Genomic DNA, 27,653 nt, shown 5'->3' on the forward strand with positions numbered 1-27,653 from the left:
ACACCTATGTACATTTAATGGGGCCTATTTTCATTCATTGCTGAAATAATGGTACAAAAAAAATGGACTGGGTTGTTCATCAGGCTGGGAGATATATAATTTCCTTAGAAGGCCACATCTGGCCCCCCCGGGCCTGTTATTGGCCAGATCTGCAGTAATACTATCTATGTTCTAGCAAGAACAAAGAGTGTCTATGCCTGGCATATAAATATGCATATTCTGCAGTTGGCTTGGAAGTTGTCCCTTCTGTAGGACATGCCTGTACCTATGGAGTCAGAAGAAAGTTCGCTAGTGCTTTGAAATCTCCATCTGGTATATTACTGTTGACAGACTTAGGGTCAGTAAAATTCCTGTAATTCACTGCGGAATTGAAGTCGATTCCAGGAGGTGGGAGAAAAAAAGAAAAGTAATATAGTGAGCTGGTTCTAGCACGCTCTAGGGCTCTGAAACGCTTTGACACATTGAAATATAAACTGCATTTGTCATATCTATCGTCTGCAAATCACATCCAACACCAATCAAGTGACAGGGAACTTGCTAGCAGCTGGTTTTACCTGCACTAGCGCCTATCTGGGGTAACCAATTTTGCACAGTGCATTTTCCCACCTTTCTGTAAATTGGGCCATTTTAGAATGTGCAGTTTTTTTTCCAACAATGTTTACATAGATAATATAGGGAATAATGTAGCTTTTATTTTAAAATATACCTACATGAGGATTCCATAACCACATAAAGGCATTATGGTAAAGTAGGGGGGTATTACAAGTTTCAGCTAGTCATATGACACACCTCACATCATTAAAGGCATAACCGATGATATAATAAGGAGCACATCACACTAACTTCATCATATTTTTTAACAGTATCTTTCATAAGTGCTGTACAGTATAACCCCGATTTTGCATACCTAGAAATTACAGTTTTACTTTGGTCCAACCCAGGTAAATGCCGTTCTTTACTTCCTGGATTTTACGGTTTCCTGGACTTAACGCTGTTTTTTTGCAGTCCCTTGGATAATATAAAATCGGGCTTCTACTGTAATTGCAATTCAAATATTTCACAACTTTAAACGACATCTAAATTAAGATTTAGAGGACTGAGATTTAGATGTCTGAATCTAGAAATTCTGGCATGGACTTGCCTTGGTTAATTACTCAGGAAATTTCAAAGTGGCAACAGTTTTTAGGTGTCTCGATTGATTTGGGTTACCCCACTTTCCACATGTAGTAGAATATAGGATCAGTAAACTGCACAAACATCTAACTAGTTTCCATTCACAGTCACTTCATCATATGCAATAATTATTGTTACCTAATTTTTTATAGGGCACATGTTTTTCATAATTAGACTAAAGAACCAGCAATCCAGCAAACTTGTATTTCAGACTAGCTTGAAAACAGGAACTACTACCTGACATATAAATGAATACCATTTAGTTATATATGATTAAATTAGAACAGTGGTTCCTTGCCTTTATCTTGAGGCCCAAATTATATTGTAGACTCACAACTCCTTTGTCTTAAAACCACTTATTGACCTGGTTTTAATCACATATATAATTGTAGGAAACATTTCACATTATTTTTGAAGAAAATATAATTGAAAGGTACATTTCTCCATAAAAATTGTCTGTTATTCCATATGGTTAGAAACATTGTGATCCAGTCCAGTTTTTAACATAAGCTTGAACATTTAATTCTTTGTGGATCATTATCTTTTGTGGATCACTATGCCACAAACGAGTTAGCTAATTTATCATGTCATTATGGTGGTAAATAATTAATCTTGTGATTATTTTTCACTCCTGACATTGTGAGTTGGCTATACATATTGCCAGAATCTGCAATTCACCAACATAAAGTGGGCATTCAAATATGTTCTTTGCAGTGTTGTACTTAAATATGTTGTGGGTCATTAGGACAGAAAATAAGTTCTCTAGTCTGTGCAGGTATAAGCATTGGGTTTGTAGCTTCATCTTTTACTGGGCTTGATATGTTTGGACATTTGGAAAGCATAGGGATGTTTCAGATTTTATATACAGTTTAGATTTTATTATATGGAGCTTCCAGTACTGGTTGTACAGAGAATACATCAAATATATTTTTCTAAAAAGAATGCCTGGGATGAGGTAAAGCATTATGTTTATGAGGTTAGATAAATGCAATTATTTATGAAAAAAGTATCCAGAGTAGAGAATAGAGAGAAAAAGTATCCAGAGTAGAAAGTGCACTCATTTTGCTATATTTAGGCAGGAAATAATGGAAGATATCATAAATATTGTATATATTTTATAATGAAGGGCCAAGGCAGTACTTGCTTTTTCAAGGAAGATCATGAATGCCAAATCTACAAAGTCTCTGCTTATGCTATAGAGATGGTGCCTATAGTCAGGGTCAGACTGGGCCAGCAGGACACCAGGAAAAAACCCGCCGGGCCCGCAGTTCTTATGGCCCGCCAGCACAGATCTGAACCCTGTGCCGCTTCCTCTCTTCCCTGCGCCTCTTCCTCTCTTTGCAGGTCACTGCAAAAACAATGGGCGTAAGCACACTTTTGCGCATGCGCACAATCGCGGCAGGGGGGCCCTAAGTCAGAGCCATGGGTGGCCCCGGCCCCCTCAGTCTGGCCCTACCTGTAGTAGCAGTGGGAATAACTGCCTCTGTGGCTGTAGGATAGCAGATATAGTAGGGGGAGATGGCATATATAGTAGCAGTGGGATAATAGTCTCTGGGAAGGGACTGTGACTGTGGGTTACTAGGTATAGTAGGGAGAGGTGGTGCTTATAGTAGCAGTGGGAATAATAGTCTCTGGGAAGGGACTGTGGCTGGGGGATACTGGGTATAGTAGGGAGAGATGGTGTCTATAGTAACAGTGGGATAATAGGCTCTGGGAAGGGACTGGGGTTGTGGGATAACAGGTATAATAGGGAGAGATGGTGCCTATAGTAACAGTGGGATAATAGTGTCTGGGAAGGGACTGTGGCTGTGGGATAGCAGGTATAGTAGGGAGAGATGGTGCCTATAGTAACAGTGGGATAATAGTCTCTGGGAAGGGACTGTGACTGTGGGATAGCAGGTATAGTAGTGAGAGATGGTGCCTAAAGTAACAGTGGGGATAATAGTCTCTGGGAAGAGACTGTGACTGTGGGATAGCAGGTATAAGGAGAGACAGTGCTTAGAGTAGCAGTGGGGATAATAACTACTGGGAAGGGGCTGTGGTTGTGGGATAGCAGGTATAGTAGGGAGAGATTGTGCCTATTTGTCCATGTACAAAAAAAATTTATATCGCTCAACTCAAAAGCATTACATACAAAACAATTCTAAGAGATAGCTTTATAATTTGTGGGTAGCGGCAAGAAACACCATTAACTTAAAGGGTGTACATACACATATGTTAAATTATTCACGCTCACCCTTTTTTTTCGGTGACCTTGGTGTATATAACCCAGGTCTTGCGCTTCTGGGTTTTTCAGACTTTAATTTAATAACTGTGGCTGTGGGATAGCAGGTATAGTAGGGAGAGATGGTGCCTATAGTAGCAGTGGGGATAATAGTCTCTGGGAAGGGACAGTGACTGTGAGATAGCAGGTATAGTAGGGAGAGATGGTGCCTATAGTAACAGTGGGGATAATAGTCTCTGGGAAGGGACTGTGGCTGTGGGATAGCAGGTATAGTAGGGAGAGATGGTGCTTATAGTAACAGTGGGATAATAGTCTCTGGGAAGGGAGTGTGACTGTGGGATAGCAGGTATAGTAGGGAGAGATGGTGCCTATAGTAGCAGTGGGGACTTTAGTCTCTGGGAAGGAACTGTGGCTGTGGGATTGTACCTACTGGAGGTGACACTTCAGTAGGGAGAAGGATGCTATTCTTTGGGAAGAAGCTATGGCTGTGGGAAAGTAAGCTAGATGATGAAAACAATTAGACTAAACCATACGTGCAACCTTCTGGTATATATTTTGGAAGACAACTCCCAGCATCTTTTGACACCTGCTGAAGGCAGTGGGGAAGTGTTGCGAGTTGTACTGCAAAAACAGCAGACGTTAAAGGTTTAACAGTTATTATGTGGTCTGCAAATCCCTTGGCCTGCTACCCATAAAGACTACCCTGGCACATATGCAAAAGCTGATATGATGCAGAATTTGCTATGTTCTTAGCCTCTCATCCCTTTGTGCATGTGACCTGGCGTGCGGTGCGGTTATTTAAATCCGCAGCACACAAAGAAACCATGCTTCACTGCAAAGCAGCTGAAATGAATTCTGTGCTACGTGTTGCGCCTTGTTCATGGAGGAGCCAAATAGCTAGACTAAAATGAACTAATTAACTCTAAATAAGATGTTAATTGAAAAAAGGAGGTAATTTTTGCAAGTATAAAACAATGATGAATTAATTTAAATATTTTCTTGGCTGAATGTCCCTCATGAATACTGTGCATTTTGAGACCTGCTTGGAAAAGGAAACATTGCTAAAAATACAGGGGGAATTTGTGTAAGGAAAGAATAAATTGGAGCAGCAACGTTTTGGGTCCTTAAAGGGTCTTGAGCACCTGAAACGCCCTTTTTGCATGTTTTTGGGATAAATAAATTGATTTTGCGCAACTACAACTCACACGATGTGCTGCTCGTGATTCGTTAACCTTTCATTTATGTCCTGTGATGGATTCATAGTTTATAAGGTTGCCGGCATTTGTCTTACCCAAATTGGAGGCACACTATATGTGCAAATCACAAGGGTGATCACATATGACAGAGCCATAAGAAGGTGGGACAGTCCAAAAATTCCAAGTCAGTACTGAACCTAGTATATCTGTACATTATAGGAACATCAGAACTGCCAATGCATTTTGTATTTTTTTGAGTAATGTCCCTAGAAAAAAAATGTACCCAATTTTTCAATATTGGCATGCGTGTCTACCTATTTATCTTTCATTCTCTAGCCACATACAGATGCATGTATTTTAAATAACTATAACGTTTCAAAGCCAATGTGTAGTCATAATAAACCTCCAAACACAGTTTAAAGTTCCAATGCTGATGTGCTGGGAAGGAGTTAAAGATTCTCTTCTGTGTCCCCATGCGTCATGCCCTAACACCCCAAGCCTGTGCAAAGTAATGGAAGCGTATTGATCTCTTCTCGTTAATGAATTGCTCAGCTTTTGAGAATTGCATTCTTAATCATCCCAGCCCCCTCCCACACTGAGTGAGTCCCTCTCTGCTGAGTGTCCCTGCCTGGATCAGTACTGCTACAGGACATAAGCCACCAAGTTTCTTTTTCATCCGTGTAAACACTAATTCCATATGTAAAGAGCAGAGGATTTCTTTGCTTAATATTTTTTTGTTTTATTACCTCTTTATAATTGGCTGCTTGATGGACTTCAAAACTCAAAACTAGGGATGCACCGAATCCAGGATTCCGTTTGGGATTCGGCTAGGATTCTGACTTTTTCAGTATCATTTGGCTGAATCCAAAAAGTGCCTGGCTGAACTGAATCCAAATCCTTAAAATCACGTGACTTGTCATCACACAAACAAAGGAAGTGAAACATTTTTTCACCAGGTGCTGCAAGCCTTTTTCAGCAGGATTCTGATTCGGCCGAATCCTTGTGCCGAATGAATCCTAATTTGCATGTGCAAATTAGGGTCCAGAAGGTAACTATCGTGACTTTTCATCAGAAAACAAGGACGTTAAAAAAATGTTTCCACTTTCTCCTTTCCTGCCCCTAATTTGCATATGCTAATTCGAATTTGGTTCAGGAATTCAGCCAAATCTATCACGAAGGATTCAGGCATTTGGCCGAATCCCAAATAGTGGATTTGGTGCATCCCTACTCAAAACCCAAGTCACATATACAGCAGATGTAAATGAACCAAAAGTGTTACAGTATATTCTGCCATAACTTTGGTTAACGTGGAATTGCATGATGTCTACAACTACAGATATGATACAAGCATCCAGTTCTGGTTCTTTTTGGTCAGTCTTTCAAACTTTCTTGGAAGTGTGCAAATAATTTCCATATTTCAATATTTTATTAGGTTTATTCTGCAGCTAATGGAAAGTCAGACATGGTATTACAGTGACTGTTGGTGAATTAATGACTTTACTAGTGGAAAGGAATGGGAACAGCCTGGCTGCTGGGAAAAGCTTGTGGTTATTAAGGTGAAGTAGCGAGAGTGGATTTGGATGTTGGAAGGGTCTCGACTCTGAAGAGAAAGTGTTAGAGAGACACTTGAGAGATGAAGGCAGCAAGTCTTAGCAAGAGTCTGCATGTGAGAAATGAAAGAGAGGGCAGAGTCAAGCATAACCCCTGGGTAATGGGCTTGGGATGCTGATGTGATTGGGATACTGTGATGTTATTGACAATGAGGGATAATGTAGGTGACGGGGAAAGAGAGGAAGATAATGAGTTTGGCTTTAGACATGCGAAGCCTGAGATAGCATAGGCACTTTGACAATCTAATAGTCGGGGAAGGTTGGGAGATATTAGACAGGAAAGGGAGGTTGAGTACATTTACATAAATATTTCTGTTTTCTTTATACTCATGTTAACCATCTGGAACCAGTAAACTTGTGAAATGATTTAAGCATTTGGGCATCCTGCAACCATCCAGATATTTTGAACTGTAACACACAACAACCACATCGTCAATGAAAGTTTTTACTTTTCTCAAATCTAAATATGCAATTTAGTGCTCAGATTTTGGTTTGAATTGCTGAATTTGACTTTGGCCAAATCCGCAAATTCCAGATTTGGAATAAATATTGGAACAGTTGCTGGGCAATTTGAGGCAATAACTGCTGATCTCTAACAACTCTACCACTTAGACCCCTGTATATAGATTTTCATCTTAAGGACCTCAACTAAGTGGTTTATTGTGCATTTGCCTGTGTTAATTGGAAGGGAAGAGGTTAATGTGCGGCGCTTGGAGGATCTCCATAAGATGGTAAATGGTTCCCAGCAATTTGCAGTAAGATATGTACGTGTGTATGTGTACCGTGTGTCTTGCTTTATGCGCTTTACCTGGCTGATCCAAATTATAGCTTAATTAGAGACAATCTTTGGAAATGGATTCATGGTAATAAACAGATTGAACTGAGGAATCGGTGCTGTAAAAAGTTCAAAATTAATAAGTGGCAGATGTGGGAGCGTAATTTGTATTTGAACAAACACACTCTGATGGCTGGGGAGTTTTTGTAATTATTTTTTTTTTAATTTACATATCTAAACTTTTAAGTGGAATTCTAATCATACCTTGCTCACGTCTGCATAAGGAAGAGCTCCCTATTCCTAGCAGCTGTGTGCTTGGGCTTCCGTGTGCACTCAAGTGTGACTGCGCTCCCTCGGTACCCACTCTGCACGCTTCTTCCCTGGGTGCCGTACTCCATCTATGGCTGGTGTAGCGAATCAGCAGCTCTAAAGCAACCGTTGAACTTCAATTCCCAGCAGCCTTGGTAGTTTACTAGTATGCATATCCCCAATCTGTTTTCTAGTGACCTTTTGTGTCTATACTTCCTGCCTGTCTATCTTATGTCCCTCTGTTTTCTGACAGATTTATCAATCTTCTCTGTGATTCCTTAATTATTCAGTTCATGTTATACCCATTCCTACTGCTCTGGGACTCCTAAAAACTGCTGTTGTTACTTTCAAATCCAACTGATTCCCCAGTTCCATTGCTCCTTGATTGCCGTATCTCTCTTTATCATTCCCCAGTCATCCTCTTCAGTGACACAGACTCCCCAAACCTCCCAAATGTTACTGCCCAAGTTTCACTACCATGTGAGTTCCTTTCGAATTGCCCTATCTCTCCCTTCTGTGACTTCTACATCCTCACTGATCTGTGAATATTTTATCTTCTGATCTTGGACTTGTTGGTGCCATCCGCAAGTACTGCCATTTGCCTCTGTTTTATGACATGGTGTGGTTCCTTCTATTGCAACACCCTTATTCCGTTTTTAATACTCTGCTTTTAGATCCCCTAATGTCACTGCATTGTGACTAAATAATGGCTATTAGATGAAATCCCTAATAATTCTGCACTGCAAATTCCTAAACCACATTCTCTCTTGATCAATAAATCTCCATTTAAATGTTGTAATATTTCTACACCAGAGTTTTTGCATTCAACCTTTCTGACTTTATGCAGCCTTACTGAGGTATATGTATTTCTTTTGACTGTGAGTTGTTTGAGTTTGACATGCCTGCCCTAATCAAACATATCTTTTTCTGCTTGCTGGACTCCATGTTCCCATTGATCACTGACTGGTTTGCAGCAGTTCTCCTTTCCTCTTCCACAATCTAAGTGAGACTGTTTACTCCTGGATGGTGGCCCTGCTTGTTTGGGGCCACTCTCCATCCCCATATATGGGTTACATTCTCTGCAATTTATCTATGCCCTCTGCTTACTGGCTCCATTTTATGAACTTCGATATCCCTGTTTTGTGACTACGCATGACACCAGATGGCCACTTCTTTGTCACTCCTTATCTGTGGCTCCTTGCTTTGGGATTTATTTCAAACTCTGCTTGGTGCTTTATTGCATCTGTGCTTGATGACTTAGGTGGCTTCTCACTTCTCCAGTGTTGTACAATTCTTTTGCCTCTACTTGTTGACTTTAAGTTTCCTCTGTTCTTTGATCATTCTTTTCAGCGACCTGTAGCTTGCTCTGTTTGTTAACCTCCTCAATGTGTGGACTTGGATCATGTTTGTTTTTCTGCCTCTGGTTCCAAGCATTGCTATCTTGAAGCATATAGTGGAATATTTAATGGAATCCATCCCACTCTATTGGGCAGAATACATCTTAAGTTTATATATTTTGTTCATCTGCTGTATGTGACATAACAAGAAATATCCAAATGTGACCCAATAAAGTTTGATGTCTCAATGACTGAGAGACACAACATTTTGTTGTACTAACTGAAAGATCTAAAAGGAAATTCAGGGTTTTTTTGGGCTTAATCTAGGACTCATACAACAGAGGTTAAGAAACTCATTGCTATATTCTCCACTAATGTTTTTATAGGTATATTCTCCACTAATGTTTTTCAGCCAGCAGAGAAGTGCCCAAATGCACCCATCCAATTGTCAATAATAGTAACAGGTGCATTCGTCTAGAGTTCTCTGTACATAACTACAGGGTAAATGGAACACTGCTGAAAAATGCTGGTGGACTTTATGCCCCAAGGACTATAAACCTTAAGGCCCACAATGCTTTTGAAGGTATCCATTTTTCTAAACATATAATGATATTGTACATCAGTCAGGACCTCACTGACCCCTGTATACCCTTGGACTTCAAAGCGCTTCTATCTCTGTTGTGAACACCCAGTGCTTACCAAGGCAAGCTGCTTCAGATAACGTCCTACCATGTGGCCCTAGTATTAGAATGTATGGCAGGGAATGCTTTTTTTTATATGTTGGCAAATTACAGTCCAAAAGTCGATCACTTATTAAAAAATATAGTCGTGAATAACTGGCACGGTTTCCAAAGGGCTAAAGTAGGTAGCACTCTGGGTTCATGTCTGTCATAAAATTTTCTGGCAGACATGAATCTTGCCCGGAAAGAAGGACAAAGAGGCCTTTTCTTGGAACTGTGTTTTATTTCCCCTCTAACTCAATTCAAGATGACTAGCAGAGGACAGGCAATGGAAAGGTTGCTGCCAGAGGGTGTCACACACACATTCAAGCACAGAACTATATTGCTGACCTACACACAGGGATTATGTCAGGATTTACAGGAATGACAAGTTTGTGTTTCAGGGTAGTTTCAATATTGCTTATTCATTGTTAGTGATGGGCAAATCTGTCCTATTTCGCAGCAAAATTCGAGAAAAAGCAAAAACTTTGCGAAATGCATTGAAGTCAATGGGTGTCAAAATTATTTTAACGAGCGACAATTTTTACACGAGCGACAGTTTTTACATGAGCGACAGTTTTTACATGCATGACTCCTTTGTCCAAATGCATTAACGTCACTGGGCATCAAAATAATTTTGACGCGCGACAATTCTTATGTGCTCGACAATTTTTACTCGTGTGACTTTTTTGTCCAAATACATTAAAGTCAGTGGCCGTCAAATGATTTTGACGCTCAACAATTTGTACACACAAGCAACTTTTTTGTTGCATCACATTTTTCACTGGCTAATCTTTTCACAGCAGTTTAGTGAAACGATTCCCAGGTGGCGAAATGCGGAAATTTGCCACAAATCCATGCCTGGCAAATAAATTCGCCCATCACTATTCATTGTAATTGTTATGCAATACTATGGGTGCAAGCAGAGTGCATGTAAAAGAAATGATGGAGATGCAACTTGTGACAACTTACAAACAAGTGCAAAATTGTGCCTATATTAGTGCATTACTTTGGACTGGCAGTGAGTAAAATATTTGTGTGAGGCATATTGACACTGGAATTTTGGGTAATGGCAAACTGCAGAAACTTTTACCTTTGTACCTTGCCAACTGCTAGACAATTATTCCCATAAAATATTACTGCTCTGCTACGTTTTGTTTTCCTACTGCTTTCTACCTTCTTCTGCTCTGTGGACCCCAAGTCATTTGTCCCTGTTAGTGCCCCCTAAAGGCAGCTCTGCTTTGCTTACAGTATAAGCTTTGATTTAGCAAAACATTATTATGAGAATCGTGGGGAGGAATCCGCTTAGTAAGTGCCAGTGTCTGATCCACAGGTTAGACAGGGCGTGTTGTCCTACCAGCCTCCGGTTCTGCAGACAGCATGTGCTGCCGATTTAATCAGTTCTGGGCCCCAAAGGAGCAGGGTTTCCATCCAGCCACCTGTCTGCCACACGAAATGTTTCACAGGACAGATGGGAAGGTGACTGAGCTGTCCTTGGACAAAGAAACTATGTGATGGCAGAGTCTGAAAAGCTGGAAACACCCTGTAGCACACACAAGACATGCATCACAATGCCGTGCAACACACAGAATTCATATGCTTGGTGCTTGACAATATATGTTCTGCTTGCTCTACTGCACACAAAATATACTCACACATGCCGACATGCACCGGGCATAGGAAGCTGACTCACGGTCCTGCCTTATATTTTCTCTTTACCAAGGTGATATGGAATTCAAAATAGGCCCTGGCACCCACTGACTCCTGACTGTTGCATACCCTCAGCAGGCTTCTTCCACATGATTTGGTCCTGCTCCCATCTCACCACTTTTTGTCTGAGGTAATAGAATTCCTAGCAACCAACCAACCTGGCCTTCCCCAGAGTCTTTGCTCCAGCAACATGCCTTATGGGTGTGCTGGACGATATCATCCTGCAAAGACATTCTAAAATACTCTTCAGAATACTGCTCTTCTACGTCAAAAAGATGCTGGCTATGTATTGGATGGGCACAACAGCACCAACAGTAAAGGCCTGAAGGGAACTGATTAATAAATTGGTTCCCCTATATAAGCTGACCTACCAAAACAGAGGGTCCAACACTAAATTCGATAAGATTTGATGTCCTTGGTGTGACCTAGACCATCAAGCCAATGACACACAACAGTAGCTTCTCGGAGGTATTCTACAATTCTAACAAGTATCATCACAGCCAAATCCAGTGAACAGCCCAGGGCCAACTGCCCCCACGGGAAAGAGGCTGTGGCAACAAATTGACCAAATACTCTACCAAGTATACAGAATGTAAGACAGTACTATTTATCCCATCCAAATACATATGTGACCTAGAAATTTGAGTTTAATTCTTATGTGTTTTGTAGTCACTGTGTCGATCTGTACTTTTTGCTAGACTCCATGTAATACACACGAGTGGTTGAGTTATGTTTTGTTTGTTTTTTATGTTTAAAATAATAAAATTCTTTAAAAAAAAAAAAAAGGCCCTGGCAGCTCAAGAGCACAGAAGCCCAAACAGACCCCCAACAGCCCACTAAACAGTGACTGTCTATGGCACCTTACAGCAGCCTCTCTGGCATTTGCCAGAATCCACAGGTTGCCAGTCTAAGCCTGCTCCTTGGCCTTGAGAACACAAATATTATTCATATATGCACCAGACATAGGGAGCTGATTCACTGTTCTGTTATATACTGTAGATTCTCCTTGCCCTGTGATCACACAAGTAATATTCATACATGCACCAGATACAGAGAGCTGACTCATTGCTCTGCTATATAGGTTCTTCTTGCAGCACACAAAAGCAGAGCACATGTATCAAAACCTAGGATGTCAGCTCAGCGCTCTGCTCTATATAAAGGTCATGATCATTTGCATCACACTCAAGCCTCTATTCACATATACTTAATATACAGTGAACTGCAGCAAATAAAAGACGCTTGCATACTTCCCACAAGATCTTGGTTACACGACTGACTGGCTGATGCTAAATGTGACTTTTCTGGGCGCCTGGTATGATAGCAATGGTATAGCCACATCTCCCTGTGTGATGTTTGTTAATAAATAAAGCTGGAAATGAGTTGAATGATACAGCATACATATGAGAAATACTGACAGCTATGCAGCCTACATGTAGCTGCCACTTCCAGGACTATGGAGCATACACTCATTTCACTGCACTGTACACAAACCACTCACACAGTTCATCGAACAAACAAGGGAAGCATCTTATAATATCAATTATTTCCTGGGTGTAAAATGTACAGTGCACAATATACTGCACAACTTGACATTTACACGCAAGAATGTCTGAATGAATATTAGCATTTGAGGGACTAGGGGCAATAATGTATCACAGTAATTTACAATAATATAAAATAATGGACTTGACATTGCAAGGCCAGACAGACAAGCACCTCTGAGTCAATTTGACGCCAAATGGGGAACTTGAACCTAAAACCTATGATCTCTCGGCCATGATTGGGCAATATCACTAGGTACAGTCCTAAGCCACTGACTGAGAGGGTTTGTGTGCTCAGGGTGTTGTGAAAAAATCATTATTATATCTTAACATTGTACTTATTTCTTCAATATGGAACCTGCATTCTATTGGTAGTTTAGCCTTGTTAGGGGATTTAACACTTGTAACACTAACTCCCTGCTTGGCTGTGAACCTTTTGTTTATTGTGTCCATCACTCCCAGTGTCGGACTGGCCCACCTTGGATGCCAGGAAAAGTCCCAGTGGGCCCAGGTGTCAGTGGGCCCTTGTGCTGCTAAACATTTGGCCTATTTCATGGCCATTCCCTATTTCTATGAGAACAAGAGGCTAAATAGATGGGATAATTGATTATAGTATTATAGTATGTAAAGAAAAGAGACAAGAGAATATAGGTTGAGTGAGGAGAGGAAGAATAATAGTACTGAGAGTGGGCCCCTGGTCTAAGGCTTTTTGGTGGGCCCCTGGTCTAAGGTTTGTGGGTGGGCCCCTGGTGTCCCAGTCCGACACTGATCACTCCAGATTAAAGGACAGTTCATAGAAACCAATCAGATATTGACCTATAGTTTTCTTTGATAAACTAGTAAAGCTAACTAATGGGTTGATACTCGTTGCTTTGGGTTACTGTACCAGGGGGAAAGGCATTCAGGTTGACATAACTCCTGTGTGTGTAGAGGGGGAATGTATTATTTCCTTAGTTCATGGTCATTATGGTGCTCTGTCTCAATGTTTTTTTGTGTATAATATGTACAATGCATCTGATTGTAAACAGTTCGCTATGTATACTCACTGCAAAGGAAATGCCTCTTTTAGTTTCCAGTTATAACGTCCAAACTGTACTTTTAGATGTATTACTTTTTAATTTTTTTAGGGGCACAATGACTTGGAGGCAGTAAATTTGTGCTGAAAATTCTAAATTCCTTACACCCTGCCTAGTAATTATTTTGCAATGGCTTTGATACTAAGGATTGTCTACCCCAATATTTGGCATGGCACAGCTTCCATGGGACATGTTTTAGTTATATTCCACAAAGATCTGATGTTGGCAGCAGCTCACTCATTTCAGCCATTTTGCCATAAATATGACAAACATGGTAGGGGCCATATGTGTAATAGAACAAACCACACCAGTTTATAAGACAAAATGCTTCTTAAAATATTTCCCTGTCATAGCAGCTGTATATTATATCTGGTAGCAGGAGGAGGGTGACATTGGGGCTTGTCATTTCCAGTCTGGACCTTGGAATGTAAGCAGCCGACTCGTTCTTGGCTATTACGGTGGCATGTTCGGCTCCTGCCAGCTCTTTAACTGGGGACTGGTGCTAATTTCAGGGCTAATTCCAAGCCGTTCCACTTCACTGACTATAGCAGGTGGCTGAGTCCGATGGAGCAGAGAGAAAGGGAGGGGGTGGGAGAGAGCGAGAGAAAATTACCCTGCTCGGAAAGGAATTCTCTGATTCAATTGACTGATTATTCTGTCAGATAATATGGGCAGCGAGGAGAGGGAACGCAGTGTACTATGTGGGGGGAGAGAGAAACAAGGCATGGAGTTACCAGTACAGGCCTCTCAGCTGTCTCTAATACACAGACACATACTGGGCCCTCTTGATATGGACCGTGTGCTTCTAATCTGCTTGAAAAGGGATGTGTGCACTTCTCACTGACTCTTAATATACAGACAGATCTTTATACATTGCAAAATACTGTCAATAGTTTCATAGTTAAAAAACAGGTCCTTCAAGTTCAGCTTTTTGAACAGAGAATCCCTATTTAGCGTCTAGCTGAGATAAATGCAAAGAATCCCTTCTGCCACTATCTCTGTTTAGAAGGGAGGACATTTTACCTGCCTTGGTCTTGGAAATCGGACCAGTCTTAGGGTGTTACGTAATAAAAAGCACTGCCCAGAGTAGGGTTGCCACCTCCCAGTTTTCAGACTGGCTTATATTACATATGGGTCTTTCAAAACCCAGTAGTGTAACATGAGAGATACTACACACTGCAGTTGCTGGAGGGTGGCAGAACATACATGTAGGCTGTCAGTGGGGTCTGGATTGAAGGGCAAAATGTATTCATTTTATGGCTTGGGAAGTGTGGGAGGAATATTTCGGGACTGAGAACTTTTAATTATACTAAGGGTGATACCAGTGGCGGAACTACCGGGGGAGCAGGGGGTGCGAGCGGGCCAGGGCCTGCACCCCCTCTGGGGCCCCTGGCAACTCACGCGCCACTGAAATTCGGGGAGAAAATCACGTACGGAGGGGGGCGGGTGGCCCGGCTGCGCGTCCCGCGACAGGGCCCGCCCCTCTCTAGTTATGTTACTGGGTGATACAGGTATAATTGTTTATTATTATTATTATTATTAATAATAATAATAAAAAGGCACCCAAAACAACTTGTAATGTAGTATACTTGCCAGTTAGTACTCCTGTTTCAACTGATTAGACAATGCGTATAGTGAATTTGTGGGTAGAAGACATACAGAGCCATGTGAGTAGACGATATCTGTAACAGTATGATCAGAAGATATGCTAAGGATTGCGAGAAGACAATGTGAAGGGCAATGTGAACAGATTTTGTGAAGAGAAGTGTTAATAGAGTACAGAAGGGCAGTGAGTAGGGAATATGCAGAGCAGAGCGAATGGGTAATAACCAGAGGGGTGTCAGTAGAAGTTTTGCAGAGCTTTGAGAGCAGCAGACATGCAAAACTATGAGTAGAGGATGTAAAGGGCAGGGTAAATAGGGAATGTGCAAATCAGTGTGAGTAGACGTCATGCAGAGCAATGTGGACAGAAGACATGTAGAGATGTGAGCTGATGACATCCATAGCAGAGGGAAAAGAAACATGCAGAGTCCTGCAGAACAGTGTAAGAGTGTAAGAAAAGTATGCTTAGTGATGTAGAGTAGATGATGTGCAGAAGAATATGAGTAGAGGATGTGCAGAGGAGTGTGAGTAGAAGGTGTGCAGAGGAATGTGAGTAGGAGATGTTTAAAGGAGAGTGAGTAGAGTATCTACAGAAATGTGTGAGTAAAGGATGTGCAGAGAGTATGAGTAGAGAAACTATAAAGGAGTGTGAGTAGAGGATGTGCAGAGGTGTATGGGTAGAGGATGTGCAAATGAGTGTGATTAGAGGATGTATAAAGGGGTGTGAGTAGAGGATACGCAGATGGGTGTGAGTAGAGGATGTGCAAAGATGTGAGTAGAAGATGTGCAGGACAGTGAGCTAGTGATATTTTATTTAAGAACCCAATCACAGTTTGCTTGGCAGGTCAAGATTAATAGAAAGCAGCAGAACTGTATATTAGACACATTTGTATGTTTGTTTGTAGAATTATGTGCAAGTTTTCAATACACTAGAAATATAGAGCTCAGTGGGAGTATGTACAACATTCAAAGCAGTTTATTATACATGTGCAACAGTAGATTTAGATTATACCCCACAAACAGGAGTATATCTTGTTTTGGAAGGGATCTTAAACTTGCTAATCTCCAGCTCTTGTGAGAGAAAACTCCCAGCATTCACAGTCACCGACAGCTTGATGGAAATCCTATGTATCCTATCTTATCCTATAGTTCATAACCACCGGAGGACTCTGATTTTGGCATCCTGTGGTTTTAGAGAAGTGCCCACAGAGTGAAGACTGCATGGTTTTTGGTAGTGAGTGAGTTAATCTCAGGGTCAGTATCGCATGCCTCTCTTCCCTCAGGAAACGGTTATTCCATGCTGGCCTTTTCCAACCTCACCCCGCAGCCAATACATCTGAAAATACATATGCATGAGTCTCATTTGCATATGCTAATCCATGCACGGCTCAGCGTTATTTGCATAGGTGTGAGTTCCCAACAGTGATATAGGCTAGAGGGAGGGAGAGCAGGGGGCAATGAGAGGTATCCCTCACTACAGGCTCTGAGCTGATCCTGGCACCTTCTACATCCTTCCCATTTGTCACCCCGACACCCATAAACAACTAGGGATTTCGATTCACGAGTGCCATATGATGGCAATGTTTGTGCAGGTCCTTCTAATACACTGGTCAAACTAAACAATACATTGGGATTTGCTGATTCAGTGTGGCAGCTATATCTTTGGTAGATAGAAGGACGGTGCATTGTAGGAGTTAATTGTATTCTGGCCCCCAAAACATGGTAGATTGATGTGCTGCATCGGAACATTTAGAAGACAATCCAGTACAGGTATGGCATCCGTTATCCGGAAACATGTTATCCAGAAAGCTCCGAATAACAGAAAGGCCGTCTCCCACAGACTCTATTTTATCCAAATAATCCAAATTTTAAAAAAGGATTTCCCTTTTCTCTGTAATAATAAAAGAGTACCTTGTACTTGATCCCAGTTAAGAAATAAGTAATCCATATTGGAGGCAAAACCAGGTTATTGGGTTTATTTAATGTTTAAAGGGATACTGTCATGGGAAAACATGTTTTTTTTCAAAACACATCAGTTAATAGTGCTACTCCAGCAGACTTTCGCACTGATCTCCAATTCTCAAAAGAGCAAACAGATTTTTTAATATTCAATTTTGAAATCTGACATGGGACTAGACATATTGTCAGTTTCCCAGCTGCCCCCAGTCATGCCCCCAGACTTGTGTCTGCACTTTAGGATGGAACTACTTTCTGGCAAACTGTTATTTCTCCTATGCAATGTAACTGAATCATTCACAGTGGGACTTGGCTTTTACTATTGAGTGTTGTTCTTAGATCTACCAGGGAGCTGTTAGGCAGCTGCTATCTGGCTACCTTCCCATTTTTCTGTTGTTAGGCTGCTGGGATGAACGAGAGGGGAATGAGTTTACTCCAACAGTACAGCAGTAAAGAGTGACTGAAGTTTATCAGAGCACAAGTCACTTGACTGGGGGCAACTGGGAAACTGACAATATGTCTAGCCCATGTCAGATTTCACAATTAAATATAAAAAAAAATCTATTTGCTCTTTTGAAAAATGTATTTGAGTGCAGAATTATGCTGGAGCAGCACTATTAACTGTGTGTTTTGAAAAAAACATTTTAGTAGATATAAAGTATGGAGATCCAAATTACAGAAAGACTCCTTATAATCGGTCCCATAACTGTATACCTACTGGAGAAGTGACCAGAAATAAGCCAGGTTTTGTTACATAATCATTGGTGTATTTGGCAGTATAGGGTCATGATGACAGACTAGACCCTAAGCTGAAAACAAGTTCCATTAAACTGGAGGAGGCCTGCATTTGAGGCATAGATTTGAGCACATTTAGTTGAATTAATTACATTTTATTCTACCTGTGCCCAAGAGCACTCAAATCTGCATTGTAATATTACAGGTATATAGTATTATTATTTTATTACACACACACGCATATATATATATATATATATATATATATATATATATATATATATATATATATATATATATACACACATTTTTATATATATATTCTATATTTTCTCATTCTTCCATTTAAAACAATGCACATAAAAACAAAATATGCATTTGAATTTGTTCAGCTGGATTTGGAAAAGACATATTCAAACGCCCATGTGTATGAGCCCTTGTAGCATATAAGTTTGCTGCCCCAGAACACTCATCTCATATGAGTGTCTGGCAAAAACTGTATAAGCAGGTAGTTGCTCATAAGCAGATACTTATAAGGCAGGCAGTATAATGAGAGGGAGAGAGTTCACATGGCTAGAACGGCTTCTGATCTATTGTGCAGGTAGCTTGAATGCTGTCCTCTGCATCTCACTTTCCTCTCAATGTATTCCAGAGCCAGTAATAAGGATTATTTAGGGTTTAGGCCGGATACAGGAGTAGAATACATTACAATAGCCTGCACACTAGGGATTAATATGAGAAGACTCCAGGCTGCTTTTGATGACTTTGCACTCATAATGCAGGAGAAATTCTTTGAAACACAGAAGGCGCAGGGATTATGAGGGTATTGAAGCATTACAAGGGGAGCCATAACCCTAAAACTGGCACTACAAGCCCCACAATGCAATGCAGCATATTCTCCCACGGCCCTCTGCAATGCCAAGGGCACTTTTTTTGCCAAATATCATTGTTATTGAGTATTTACGAATTAATTATAGAACAAAGAGTTGAATAGACCATGCCTCTTTAAAATCCTTCTCTTATAATCAGTGCTGTAACACTCAAGCATAATATACAGCTAGACCGATGCACAGCCTGGGGGAGTTGGGGCTTTCATTTTCTGCACATATTTATCAAATCATCTGTTGAAGCGATCTCAGAAGTCTGGAATAAGCATGGCCGCGCTATCCTTCACAACGGATATGTTGGCACAGGATTCCTCTGGGACCAATAGAGCTATATACATTTTGCTGCTGCTGGAAGGGTGAAAAACGTGTAATTTAAGATTTTATAGAACTCTTTCCTGCATTGTGCGGCCACATCTCTCGCTTGTTTCTCAGCGGGGAATCGTTCAGTTTAACGACTAGGAGTAAATAAAGCATGTGGGTCTTGTACTTGTAAGCAGAATTTTTACAGTGCCGGAAGGTGATACTTGGTGACACTCTGTATTCATGTTTTTTTTTTTTTTACAAGGACTGCATTTTTCCTTTTGCTTGGTGTTTTCTGCCTTGTTTGTGAAGCACTCATCTGGATAGTTTGTTGTCCATTTGGACTTGCACTGGGATACAACTTGTTATAATGACACCTTCATGCTCAAGGAGCCTTTAATTAAAAAGTACCTCATGTGATTTATTTATTGTAATTACATTCCATGCAATAAACACACAGCCATGCCTAGCTGGCTCTGTACCTTTGCTTTTAACAGAGGCAACAGGAATTTTAATATAAAAGCGGTAGTTCACCCAAAACTTTACCAATAGTATCATGTAGAGATTCGCTTTATACGATTTAAAAAAATAAAATTTGTCTTCATTTTGTATTTTTTGTGTTTTTTGTAATAAATATATATATATATTACCAGCTTTCAAACTGGTATCTAGTTGCTAGGGTGCAACTGCTGCAGTAACCAAGTAATCCCTGTTGGAAGTCAAAATGGAAGATGAATAGGAGAGGGCCCGAAAAGAAAGAAAAGCAATTCAGATATGAATAATAATAAAACTAAACCCACCTACTAGATGTCTATTTCAGTTGTAGGCATGAAATATAAAACCATACAAAAGAAATCAAGACCAAAATGAAACATTGCTTATCATGGGTCTACCTGTAACAGATTAAAAGTTAATATAAAGGGGATTGTAGATCAGTTCTGGCTGCTGTTTGTTCTCACCTACATCCAGTTGTATATATATATATGTATATTTTTATTTATATATCACTACTTGTGCCCTATATAAATAGAACAGATCACCAATACTGGGATTACGATACATCATATCTGTAGAATATAAAGAATTACCTTTCCATTTAAGATTAAGTGCCAAGAGAGTCATGGGGAAGGAGGTCCCTGCCCTGTAGAGTTAATAAAGATAGTGGGAGCAGAATGGAGGTTCAGGAGTAGATACAGACACATTAATGCATAGGATGATTACCTGCATACTGCTTCTCCTGCCTCCTCATGTGTATAATGTGTTTTCTTTTCATGGCAGGGGAGCCTCCAGACCTATCAGCGCATGTCCCGCCCCCTGTCCTCCAGATCTCAACCTAAGGTACATCATCTTACAGACTATGGGGAAGGGCTCAGTATTTTTTCATACCCCCATTTCTCCTTGTGACCCTCATGCCTTTGTTCAGGTACACTGTAAGGGGAAGGCCCCTTCATCTGTTGGGGAAGGGTCCTCCATCAAGTGATAGGTACCAAACTTCAGAGCTGAGGGTTGGTGCAGAAAATCTCATTTGCAATAGAAAGTCATGTAGGTATCGATAAACCAGGGCAGAAGACACATTTGGTATGCCCAAAACAGAGAGCGTTAACAAACTGTCAGGTAGAGAAGAGACTGAGAAATGGGTTGGAGAAAAGAGGCATTTGTTTTGTTCTATGTAACAGGGTACTGAATAGTTTGAGCCCAAATACAGAGTAGGCCAAGGAGAAAGGGAGAGAGCATATAGATAATTTGATTATGTAATGGACTTAGATGGTGATTGGGGTAAATCAGGAAGGAAATGTGTGGACCTGACAAAATAGGCAGGGGATGGCATGGTTACAGAAAGATGGAAATCAGATTTTTGTAGGTAAGTTATAGGAAAGGCCTAAATAGTTAGAGTATGGTGTAAACCCTGCTAGAGAGGGCAGAAAGCAGGGCTGATATTGCAAGAACAAACAGCAGATCAAGAATGGGCAGGGCAGAAGCTAAGGGCAGAGAGCAGCGTCAATCTATAAGAAGCAAAGATTGGGGCCAGTTAGGGAAGCCAAGCAGCAGATCTATATAAGTTTTTTTAAAAGGTAGAGTGCGCTATCGATTGCTGATAGATTAATTCCCAGGGACCTGTATAGGGAGACAATATATAGAGTAGTATGCCCAGAAGAGAACCTTTACAGATTTTCTATGGAACTACTCACAGATTTGGTGTTTTGAATGAACGTATATCGTCTCCGATGTGTTCCTGCAATACAGAGGCTTCAAATGGTGTTATATCGTAAGGGCTGCTGGTATCACCCTGCGAGATGTTTTCCACTTACCGGATCGTGGTGAGAAGGGGACTTAGAGTGTAGCGTGTGTTCCTCAAGGTGCCCTGTCGTCCAGGGTTGCGCTTCCTTGTTGGCGAACAGAAAGTATTATCGCCTATTCAGAGCGACTGCTAGACCGGATATTTGCGGCGTCTCTCCACGTATGTTGGCGTTCGTGCCGTTCTTGGATTTCTCCGCTTTGCAGGTTCAGTGGTCCAGAATGTTTGGGGACATATGATGCCCCTGAGGAAGTATCAGGAGATATGAAACGCGTTGGGCTAGAACTAACTAAATAAAATTTATCTGAAATCAATCCTTATACCTTTGCCGAAAAGTTTGTCCCCAAACATTCTGGACCACTGAACCTGCAAAGCGGAGAAATCCAAGAACGGCACGAACGCCAACATACGTGGAGAGACGCCGCAAATATCCGGTCTAGCAGTCGCTCTGAATAGGCGATAATACTTTCTGTTCGCCAACAAGGAAGCGCAACCCTGGACGACAGGGCACCTTGAGGAACACACGCTACACTCTAAGTCCCCTTCTCACCACGATCCGGTAAGTGGAAAACATCTCGCAGGGTGATACCGGCAGCCCTTACGATATAACACCATTTGAAGCCTCTGTATTGCAGGAACACATCGGAGACGATATACGTTCATTCAAAACACCAAATCTGTGAGTAGTTCCATAGAAAATCTGTAAAGGTTCTCTTCTGGGCATACTACTCTATATATTGTCTCCCTATACAGGTCCCTGGGAATTAATCTATCAGCAATCGATAGCGCACTCTACCTTTTAAAAAAACTTATATTTGAACACAGTGGACAGGTGGATCCACAAAAACCAGCAGTGCAGCTTTTATCATACAGATTTGAGTGACCGCGCAAACCTCAACCCTATACCGCACAAAAGCAGATCTATATAGGCACTGGAGCATGTACAGAGATGACAAAGAAGGGAGCAAGCTAATCAGGTGAGCTCAGGTTAAAACATCAGAGCGAAAATTATTTCCAGTCAAGCAAACACTTGGCCATGTACAGTACCATTACACACCTTTGTATATATGTGGGAGTGTGCCATAATCAAACTAGTAAATGTTCATTTTCACAGATTCATTTCATTTGGGGGGAGGGTTTACATAAAATAATTGGAGCTCACAAAAAGCAAGGCAGACTTTGCTGTGACTAAACACTGGATTTACTTTTTTTAATGTGGTGTTAATAATATTGCTGCTCTCGTTAGAATATTTACCAAGGCACCAATTTAGAAGCCAAAATAAATTGCTTAAGATCAGCCAGTTACCAGCAGCAACTAATTAGCAGTTGGTTTTGCTCAACCTACTAAAGGTTAGAAAATGAAAGCGAACATGTGATTGGTTACTAGGGGCATCTGCACTGGTATAATTCAGCACCCCTGTTATGTTGTGGAGAGTGAGAGAAAGGAGAGAACATTGGTAAACAAGAGAACTGTCCTTGGTGCTTAACATGAGACTGTCCTCCTGTTTGTGCTGCTTTGTCTATACTGCAGTCAGTCATAGGAAGAAGAGCAGTTCAGCTGTGTGTATTGAAATCCAGATAACATATTAATGCTTTGCACAAAAATGATATGTTGTGTTCACTTGGAAAAGTGTTTGTGCATCGCTGTGTGCGGAACTGTGTCTTACATGAGTGTGCTGTTGTATTCACTTGTGTATTTGTGCAGGAGCTCATGCCTAGAGACAGCATTGATAACACCACCAACAGATTTCTTTTTGTGGCCTCCCAAACTTTTAGAGGATAACAAATTTTAAATTCTCACCAGTCAGTTGCTCTATGCTCTTATGGTCACAGCAGCTGCAGCAGCTTCCCCCAATGTTATGCCCTTGTTTAGAAAGCTACTGATTGCTCACACTTGTATTAAACTGTAAATATATTTGCAAGTTATGTTGCAACCATAGCCAGCCTCTGTTTAGCCTTTAATAGGAGTATCTGTCATGCTGGTTTCAGTTATGCTAATACTACTACCTAGGGGTTCATTGGCTAATGCACCCATGCAACAACCATAGCAACCACAGATTTACTTTACATTATTCTACCTGCTGATAAGTTGTTCTCTGTTACAACAGCACTGGTGCAACATTATACCCCCGTTAGCAATAAAATAGTCATCTTACAGAAAGAAATGGCTTCTTCTGATCTAATGAAAGTGCCAAATTCATAATTTGTCCATGATCATCAGATTGACAGCGAAAGTCAGTGCACTTGAAAACACAGTGATCAGACACATGGCTATATCGGCTGCCTATTTTATATGTAAAGTAAATACATATTGCTTTGTAAACATAGAAGCTGTGGGCGCATGAGGAATGGCAAACGTCGATACGGCATGAGATTATGTAGGAAGAGTTGTGTGCTAGTTATGGGAAGTTGCCTGGGAGGATATTAATGTCTCTGGCATTAAACGTAGCCTTTTAGGGCCAGCTTTAAGTCACAGCGGCACAGAGATCTTTTAGTGATCTTGTTATCTAGCTCCACATTGCACATACAGCTGCAGGAATTGGCTCAATGTTCCAAGAGATTTCTGTTTAAAAAGCAAATATTTTTGTCTTCATTCTAATGGTTCTCTTAACTGTAGCTTTATATCTGCATCATTTTCTCTTGCATTAGTAACCATCGGTATCATTTTCCGGGATTCGCTGCCAGCTGTTAGCATTGCACTAGACATGGGGTTGTCAGACATTTTCAGTTCAAGCTTGGAGTTCCAGTGTTTGGTCATGGACCCCCTTAACAGATAAAGGAAAACAGTGGTGTATTAGCCATTCAGCCATTTTTCAAGGATATTTAGGGCATAAACAAGTTTTTACCTTTAATCTCTCCACAAATGACCTTCATGCTGGGATTTCAAGTGTATTTAGGAGAGCAAATGCATATTCTCCCCAGATTTCACCCTATCTGACCTTTATGCTGGGATTTCAGTATCTAGTAGACCAAACAGGCTTCTTCTAAAATCTTACTCTACTGACCTTTAAAGATGTGACCTCAAGCCACTGCTCCAAGTCCCCCAATGTGAGTCAGCTCCATAGTTTGGGAACCACTGCATACTATTGATTCTTGGTCTTTGGACTTCCTTGGACATTGTGCTGAGAAAGCCTTCTCTTTCCACCCAGTATCTTTCTAACACATATGTCCCTGACCTACCTTTTTTCCCTGGCTCTCCCAGACTGGCAAGTTCACTGAGCAAGCTATCTGGCCACCACCAAGTTTCCAAATAGCATGTATGTTTTACTGAAAGTCAACAGTATGGTGCAGCCTTTAATTTTTTTTTCTATCTCCATAAAATCATTCAGCTAGTAACATGGGAAAGAGGATATCTCTATCCAAGTGCCACCTGTGCTTGTGATGAACAGGCTTGCATGGGTGGGGGATGGTACATGACCACCCTTGTGGATTTCCTCAACTTGCATGTGCACTCTGTGCCAGAATCAATGCAAGGAGCACAAATCCCATGGGGGGAAATGTTTTTTGGATGGGTGCAGTTTTGCTTCAGCCTGTGGCTTTTGTAAGTGAGGCATTGAGCACTAGGGTCCTTATTAATGAAGTGCATGGAAGGGGGCAAAGTGAAAAAATGGGCCTACACTGCAATTGTTTCTGCACTTTTGTCACTTGCCCCATACCTTGCACTAAGGGTACAAGTCTTTGCACTTCGAAATCGAGATACAAGTCACGTGCTTCCGCTATAAATACAGCCCTGCCTGCATTTGACAGTGCTTAATTCTGAGCAGCAGAAGTGCGGCCATCCTCTTCCATCCACCACCCACCACGTAACTTGCATTTAGATGTGCTCTGCACCTCAAGTCAGATTTATAATCTACAGCGAGGATCATAACGCTGGGGTGTCCCAGATGAAAATGCTGATTGAATGTATTTGCACCCCTTAGTTCTCTCTAGCATGGAGGCTTTGCAAATATGTCTTGCATGTTAAATTCAGGGGCTTAACTACAGAGGAAGCAGACCCTGTGGCTGCAGGTGGGCCCATGAGGTACAGGGGGCCACATGAGGCCATAATTAATGAGCAATTTCAACATATATTGGTAAAATAAGTTGACCTCTGGATATGTTGGGGACCTAAAATGAAGTTGCTGTGGGGCCCAATATCATATCGTATCTAGTTACACCACAGTTTAAATTGCTTTAGTCAGATCAAGAAACCCAAATGTAGCAGATTCCATAAAACGAATATTTTTTTTTCTCAGCTGCTGTCAATGGGATCATCCTTGTTTCTTCCATGCACCCCAGTAATGATTGTATGGACAACAGTGGTTGTATTTATACTTACTGTGTGTACTGAATATGTCTGCCGAACACCCCAACTTATCAACCCCATTAAACCATTTCGCATTTCACTGCCACCTAACATGCAGGCATTTTTACTGATTACTGAGCTGTGTGTATATATTCAGTAATCTTACACACACACACTTACATCCTTTCAGCTTCACAGGAGCGGAGAGAGATTGAGCAAAAGAGGGCGGCTGACACTTTTTTTTCTCCCCTCTCCTTGACAGGGTGTGTGATTTAACCAAACGCCAGGCCATCATTTCACCAGTCAAGTGTGATATGGGGGAGGGAGGAGACGCATGCCTGTATGATTTTGAGAAGGAATTGCTGAAATTGCAGTAGTTAGGGTGAAATCAGCTGGAGGTTCCGTCATTTACGGGAGTGGAGATTTTTTTTTTTTAGATATTTCAAGCAGAATAATGGATCAGCAGATAAAATGCTCTTAACCCCCAATGGACCTGCAACCCCTCATTTGCCTAGGGATGATGAAAGCTATTCCGGCTTAACAGAAAGTGGACTTAGATTCCAGCAAAATCCTCCAAGTAGAACAAACTTAACACTACCTGATTAAAGGGGAACTTTATTTTATAATTAACTTCTACTGTGAGGTAGGCAATGACATTCTAAGGTCAGTTACATTGGGTTAGCATTAGTTACTGTTTTGAAATTAGTTTGGTCTTTTTTCTTGTGCTGCAGCACTCTTGTTTGGAGTTGAAACTACTCTTGTGTTATCAGACACAGTGGGGATGTAATATTGGTCGCTAATGCAAAAAATCAGTCGCAATTCATTCTCAATGAGAATAAATGTTTGCAAAGTTAAAAATGTTGCCTTTGCCCCTCGTGTGACAGAAGGATAGTGATTGCAACAAAATATTTAGCGAAACTCCAGAGCAGGCATTAAAGGTTTGCAATGCGCAATTAAGATTCACAATGCAATAAAAGCCTAATGAAGGAAATTACATTGCGACATGCAATATTGTTTTCTGCAAATTTTTGCACTTTGCAAATTTGATTGCATTCCCCCCTTTGACTGTAGCAGACATATAAGGCAACATATAGTAGTAATTTAGCCCCATAATCAATACATTTCATTATTACTGGACAGCAACCAGGTGGCATTTCATTTTCCCTTCCAAAAGAGGCAAAGTGCAAAGAAATATAATAAAGAACACAAGATCCAAAGTAAAGCGAATCTGTGCAACATGTTTAACAGTGAAAATTGTTTAAGTTAAAGGGAAATATGCAATGCAAAATGGAGTGAGTACCAGGGTCGGACTGGGGGGCCCAGGGGCCCACGAGGACTGCTGTCCAGTGCCCCCCTCCGAGTTAAAGGGAGTTATTTAAAACTCCCATGAACTCAAAATTCGACCAATTGCAATTTATTAAAAAAATTTAATTTTTGAAACTCGGGTGAATGGGATTGACCCACAAACTCGAATCGAATTCAAATCGAATCGAATTCAGTTCGAGTTTTATCTCTAGTAAAAAACTTGAATTTTAGGAAGGCAGCAAACAACTCCAAATTGATCCCAGGACGTCCCCCATAGCCTAAAAAACAACAATTCGGCAGGTTTAAGGTGGCGAATAGTTGAATTCGAGTTCTTAAAGAGCTCTAAAAGTTTTTTAAAAATTGAATTTTAACAATTCCTTCGTCTAATTTGACAGTTTTGGCCATGAAAAAACTCAAAAATTCTAATTCTAATTGAAAATTAAAATTTTCACTTCAACGCTTGTTAAATCTGCCCCTTATAGTGTCTTCAGTATGGCAGCAAGCACCTATAGGCATAATTTGGAGAATAGATAAGCACAGGCAAGAGCATCCACATTTTGGGTGGCCTTTTTATGGGCACCCATTTTTTTAAATGCCATCCTGAACAGAACATAGTG

At 40.9% G+C, this 27,653-nt stretch overlaps 1 protein-coding gene across 5 annotated transcripts in view; it reads left to right on the forward strand.

The window, feature by feature from the left end:
- npas3.L (neuronal PAS domain protein 3 L homeolog) overlaps nt 1–27,653 on the forward strand; it is a 295,122-nt gene that overhangs the window by 109,489 nt on the left and 157,980 nt on the right. For 3 of the 5 annotated variants that reach the window (XM_018231199.2, XM_041573347.1, XM_041573348.1), the window contains exon 2: nt 20,429–20,488. The exons of the other annotated variants lie outside the window; for them this stretch is intronic. In XM_018231199.2, the coding sequence (XP_018086688.2) occupies nt 20,429–20,488 (60 nt within the window). The remainder of the gene's footprint in view (nt 1–20,428; nt 20,489–27,653) is intronic. 5 annotated transcript variants of the gene reach the window in all.

Source organism: Xenopus laevis, chromosome 8L (genome assembly GCF_017654675.1).
Source record: "Xenopus laevis strain J_2021 chromosome 8L, Xenopus_laevis_v10.1, whole genome shotgun sequence".
Taxonomy (NCBI): domain Eukaryota; kingdom Metazoa; phylum Chordata; class Amphibia; order Anura; family Pipidae; genus Xenopus; species Xenopus laevis.